At 29.9% G+C, this 6,595-nt stretch overlaps 2 protein-coding genes across 2 annotated transcripts in view; one reads left to right on the forward strand and one right to left on the reverse strand.

The window, feature by feature from the left end:
• Positions 1 to 1,552: 1,552 nt before the first annotated feature.
• On the forward strand, positions 1,553 to 5,538 carry LOC116851721 (GATOR complex protein NPRL3). The gene is made up of 7 exons (XM_032831430.1): positions 1,553 to 1,817; positions 2,042 to 2,313; positions 2,397 to 2,492; positions 2,565 to 2,783; positions 3,625 to 3,958; positions 4,214 to 4,390; positions 5,128 to 5,538. Exons 1-7 carry the CDS (start codon positions 1,656 to 1,658, stop codon positions 5,497 to 5,499), a joined length of 1,632 nt encoding a protein of 543 aa, XP_032687321.1. The 5' UTR covers positions 1,553 to 1,655; the 3' UTR covers positions 5,500 to 5,538.
• Positions 5,539 to 5,616: 78 nt separating this feature from the next.
• Positions 5,617 to 6,595, reverse strand: part of LOC116851720 (endoribonuclease Dcr-1) — a 10,533-nt gene continuing 9,554 nt past the window's right edge. The window contains exon 24 of the mRNA XM_032831429.1: positions 5,617 to 6,595. The gene's annotated coding sequence lies outside the window, so the exon portion shown is untranslated.

Genomic DNA, 6,595 nt, shown 5'->3' on the forward strand with positions numbered 1-6,595 from the left:
AGCTGGATCAATCATCTGTCTTGTTTTTGCTGAGTAGATCAGTTATCAGTTTCGCCTTTGCTGGCTGGATCGTCTGTTATGATTTAATCTCAGCAGTTTTGGAAAAGCATTATATCTTCGTTCCTAAAGCTGGAACAGAAACATTAATCGAAGAAAAGAATCGATCCAACATCTAAAATTATAGTGCTCACAAAGACACAGATAACCAAATATGTTAACTTTAAGTTTGTATTGCATATTCAAGTATGTTCAAGATATAAATAATATACATCTATATAGGTTTAGAATATTAGTTACTTATCTGACATTTATCTATCCATCAATTTACTTCATTCTATTCTCCTTTTCATGCTTTCATCATCTCCTACAGGTTTCATTCTCCAGTTGACGGTGACAAATTGATTCTACCTTGAAGAACATAGCCGCAACAGTGAATTACATTTATGTAGGTATTTCACAAAATTTAAAATTTAATATTGTTTATTTAAATAATATCCTTTTAGAAAATATATATTTTCTCTGGCTGTAATATATTGGTCAGTGATTAATTATTGTTTCATTAAGTATTGTTGCAGTATCTTTATTTTGCTTATACAAAAATAATAAAATTACAAGACGCAAGAGTAATTTGTCACTTGCCAATTTATTACAGCACCACTATTAATTTCTTATAAGGATTATTTATCAACAAAAATTTTTTTATTTTTATAAGTTTTCTTCTTTTGTTATTGTTTTCACCTTGCAGTTTTATTTATTTTGATTTCAATAACACGTCAGAGTACTTTACACACGCATGTACATTTATAAGATATTTATTACTTTACGTATATACACGACGTGCATGCATATGGCGACGAACATGCTATGTCAAAACGTCACACGCATAAGCCACACACACACTCACATCAAAAAAGCTTGTGTGACCAGCATGTGTTACTACTTATTCAGTGTTACTAATCCACAGAAATTTAATTTGAGTTACCTAGGGGTCTTCGCTAGTACCAACGCTATTCCCTTCCTTTTTGGGAGCGGTGCACTTGGACACGGTGCATTTGAACACAGCCAATCACAGCACCGTATGATTAGAGACATTTGTAGGGTCCCTTGGAACAGCGACTTGTGATTGGACTGTGTCCAATTGCCCCGTGTCCAACTGATATACACCCTCCTTTTTATGGATTTTGTCATATAACTCGAGCAACACGAATAAACCAATAAGTGCGTTTAGCGAATTCAACAGTTGCATAACAGTTGAGCAATTCGTCAATGTAATTGGTCTATGTAGGGATGTAACAGTAAGAACCAATAATCGCTGATTGCTCACTGAACGCTTTTTCCATTGAACGCGCCCAATAGATATTTTGAATAAAGTACTAAAATATAGATTGCAGACAGCAAAGAAAGTTGATTTGCAATTGTGTGAAAAATTTGTGAATCTGATTGATATATTCTTTTAGATTCATCTAAAGTTAAAAGTATACACCAATCAAATTCACGAATTTTGTAACAATGCAAAGCAGCTCCCTCTGTTGAAAACAACCGTGAACTTCAATACGTTATGTACAAGAAGTTATTAAAAAATGTAGATGCTGCAATTAGGAAGATCAAATTTAACCTAACCTGATTAGAGATCAGCTGATGATAATTAAACAAACATGGAGATTAATCCACTGAGTATAATTTTGGTAAAAAGTGATAGCAAGGGTGACAGACTGTTATTTCGATATCCACACATGACAAATCATGTGAGAGACCCGAATCAATGCACCAGACGAAAAAATCCTTATTCTCTAACTAATACTGAAGATTTATTGCAGGTATTTTTTTGTTTAATATAAAACTTCATATGAAATTTAATTTTGTAGAATGTAATTATATATTTATGAAAAATTTACATAATAAACATTTTGTAAAATAAAAAGTACTACAATATTCTAAAGATATTTGTGTGTGTGTTACTTTTTTAATATAATACTTTAATACCAATACACTCTTACAATTTGATACATTCTGACATATCTAATACTGTTTTATGTAACAGTCTCTACCATTTCCAACATCAAACATAAGCAATGGGAATTTAACAGGCTTGACAGATGGAGTACTATCTACTTTATTTGCTGTTAAACCAGAATTATGTGAGCAAAAATTTGAATTGAAGGTAAATGATGTTCGCTTTGTTGGTCATCCAACTCTAGTTCCATCTCGTGGCTTAAAAGAAGTCAATTCTTCTATGCTATTCAATATAGTGTTTGCACTACAAGCACAAGCCAGTCATTCCATAGTAAGGTGTTACTATGATTTAAGCAAAAGGTAACGTAATTTTTATAAATAGAAAAGCAATTTTTATAAGTAAGAATTGCTTGTAAATCATAAAAATAGTATTACATGTTTAGATTAGGCATAGCATTGAGGCATGAAGAAAAAAGGTGTGGCTTTCTAACAGATGAGATAAAAATGATGGTATCTACTCACGATGAAGTTGCTGGAAGGTGAATAAAAATATATCTTCTTGCTAAAAAAAAAGAGTCATGTGATTTTATGAAAACAAACTACATGTTTAGATCTGAAGGTGAAAGCGATTGTGAGGAATCACCATATGAGTTAATACTTCAAAGAAGTTCACTTGCACGTGGTTTGAAATTTGTGTTTAGCAATCTCAGCACCTCTGGTATAGTCAATATCATGATTAATAAATGGATCCAAGTGCGCTTTTGTCTTCCTCAAAAGGTCCACCAATCACATAAAAAAGGCTTACTTATTGATCCTGAAATTATAGATAGGTTCGTTCTACAATAATATATTGATAATTACAAGATTCTTATATAGAATATAAGTAAAACTTTAATTTTTATTAAAAACTTAATGTTCTATTCAATTTCAAGTATTAATTCACTCAATTATATTCTGTATGCATGTAAATATGTTTAGTATAATATATGTATATATATACATGTTTAGTAAAGGTTCAAGTCTTGATTAAGAAAGGTTTGGATCTCTGCTAAATTTCATTAAGAAAAATTGATTTTTTTAATTGTATACTGTTACTATATATAATTCTATATCTTTTAATAATGCCAGATCTCTTTTGTTGTAGACAAATTGATATCTAAAAGTACTTATCCAGTAAGCAAGAAATCATTGATACAATGTTGCTACAATGATATTGAAGAATTTGTAATATTGTCAAATATGTAGTGTTTAATATTGTATCAAACATCATTATGAACATACTTTGACCACAATTTAGAAGTTTCAATAATGTTGAAATAGGGTTGCTATAACATTTTAATCATCAGAAATATTTTTAAGATGTTGCATTGATCTCAAATAAATGTTAAAGTAACATTTCAAAAATATACTTTTTGTGATGTTTTTAAAACGTTTAAATAACATTCAGAAAAAACATCACAAAATAACATATGAAAAATATAAATGCAATATTATTAAAAAATGTCCAAACAATGCACATAAAGTCAACTTTTCTAAACGTTAATTTAATATTCCTTGTTTACTGGGTATCTGTTAAGTAGAAATATTTCCTAAATATAACTGTAGAAAAGTGTCATCTATTACCTAAATATTTTTAATATTATATTAATATTATAACTCTATATTTTTCAGATGCTTGAACAGCTTAAGACCCTACCATGGCATACTTTTGCTAATTGAGCCATTAGATTTGTTGGATTCTTTGCAAATAGACTGTTCACCAGCACTTAAACGTTTGATTCAGATTTACAATCCACTGAAAAGTTTGCAGACTTTAGCAGCAGATTCGGATCTAACACTCGCACAAGTATTTCAGCTAACTGGCCACTTAGTTTATTGGGCAAAGGCAACGATAATTTACCCGCTTTGTGAAAGCAACGTCTACGTTGTATCTCCCGACGCCGTTTTAACCAATCAATTACTAGACTCTTTCTCTGAACAATTTCCAGGAGTCTGTTTACTTCAAGTATGTGTTAATCATTTTCTATTATGTATGTAGAGATTATTATCGTATGTGTATATAAAAAAAAATATATATGTATGTATGTATGTATGTATGTATGTGTGTATGTATGTATGTGTGTATGTATGTATGTGTGTGTGTGTATGTATGTATGTATATGTAATTAGCCTTATGATTATATTGAGGTTAATATTTATATTAAAAGTCTTAATCATTAAAGATTGATAAGATTTATATTAACAGTATATTCTTCTTTAGGTAATTAGTGATTTTTCCTTACCGACTTCCATTAGTCAAAAGTTAAATCCTCTAAGCCAACCACAGCAACAGACGCAATTAGTAAAAATAATCATATGGCTATTAAGGAATCATTTGCTTTTACAATTGCACACATACGTGCAATATATGCCAACAGTACATGGACGTTTATCAGTGGTAAGCTACAATTATGATTTTTCATATCTTTATTAATATTTCTGAGAACATAAAAATTGAAAAAAATATTAAATATAATTTAATTAAATTATAATTAAATTTAATTTAATATAATGTTTTCTGTAACTCTATGATAAAAAAATTCGAGAAGGAAATTTCTGAAAAAATATCCTTCCTTAAAAATTACACTAGTTTACAAATTTCGATAAACTTTTGTATTGGAACAGCTGATAACTTTTTTATGGTAATTTTTCCTGAATTCAAATCCGGTGTCAGAATTTTTGTAGGTCGTCAGGTTTTTATTGGGCGAAGTAAGCGATGAGCAAGGCGAGCGAATGCACCAGGATATGCGAAGAATTGAGTAATTGCGTAATTACCTTGGTTTTTGGAATGAAAGCATGCTCAACGATTACTGCTGGTCTTTATTGCGTGAAACGGACCCAAAACAACACAAAAGATAAAGTTTGGCAGCTGTTCACTTCTAAATTTTTGAATAAAATGGGCTATTGTGGCCAAAAACAGTAAAAAATAGGTCTTTCATATATCTCGAAAATCTGACGACCTACGAAAAACGGACTGCGGATTTGGAATCAGCGTCGAAAATTACCATAGAAATACATTTCAGCTGCTCCAGTACAAAACCGTGTATATCAATGTTACTTATTGTTGCAATGTGTAGAACATAAAATATCATTGAATTTTTTAGTTAACATTTTCTCAAAATTTCTCGATTTTAGGATATAAAGGATCAAGATATACATGATACAGACACAATAGAAAAAAGCGAAAGCACGTGGAGTTTGAACGACACGCCAAAAGGCACACCTACTGAAATCAAAGAAGAATTGTCACTGACAGATAAGGAAGATGGACTGTACGACTATCAATCGGAAGATTATGATATTCCTTCCGATGACAGGAAACTACTCGATAGACTGTGTCGCCTTGGTTATTTTAACGGCGGTCATCATCTAGAAGAAATTATGTATCTAGAAAACATTCGTAGATCTCAATTGTTACAAATTCTTGATAAGTTTCGAGATGTTTTAATAACTTCCGAATGCGAGGATCCGGCCATCGCTCTCTTTTACAGTCAACTCGGATCTTAATTGTAACAATGTAATATGGTCATTATTATTGTTTTCGTTCACTCATAAACAAATTGTTATACTAGTCGGTTATCACGCTTCAGATTCAAATTCAGTTATCACGTTCAGATAAAAAACTTATGCTTTACAAAAAAATTTTATTTGTTCTTCGCAATTTTCTTATAAAATTGACGATAATAGTTACAGGATTCTTAATGAGCTTATTTTGCGAGCGATAATCTGTATTACGGTAGAAGGGAGAACTAGGATACTACAATTTGTCATTTTGTAAATATTATTCGCGTTCACATTATTATTTTGTAATATTTAACTACATCGAACTTTGAGCTGCCATAGTTGCTTTTTATATAATTTTTAACATAAAAATCAATAAAGTGGTCCTGAATTTGCCGCTACATTGTGCGTCATCTGTGTGTATTCTTTTGTTTTTCCGTCACATATATATATGTATATACACACACACACACACACACACACACCTAGCAGCTACAGCATATATAAAAAACAATCAACAGCGCTAGTATGACTAGAGTTTTTTGATATAGCTATATAATACACATCAATAAATCGAAGATTATAATTAAAATATAAACAATAAAATGATATTTATTCTTATATTGCAGCATATTAATGAAATAAGTTAATAAGAGAATAGATTTTAAAATTTAATATTAATAATCAATCGATTACCGAAAATATGATACTCCCATTGTATATTCTGTAGTAAAAACGCTTTAATACATATATATATATATATATATATATATATATATATATATATATATATATATCGATTGTTTGCTCACTCATACTCCATATTCTCCATATTCACTGTATTCAATACATTCCATCAACTGTTAGCACAATTAAGCTCGAATAAAGAGCAGGTCTTTTCACTAAAACTCACGTTTATCTAAAATCATAATTTTGTACTGATACAATGTTGTATACTCAGATAAAGAGACTACTTTTTAACATTGTAAATTTATAAGTACGCTCATGAACACAATAATCTTGAAATATATGTATATATATGTGTGTATATATATATATATATATATATATATATATATATATATATATATATATATATATA

Source organism: Odontomachus brunneus, unplaced genomic scaffold, assembly GCF_010583005.1.
Source record: "Odontomachus brunneus isolate Ranch 3 - 2012 unplaced genomic scaffold, Obru_v1 Obru_scaffold_188, whole genome shotgun sequence".
Taxonomy (NCBI): Eukaryota; Metazoa; Arthropoda; class Insecta; order Hymenoptera; family Formicidae; genus Odontomachus; species Odontomachus brunneus.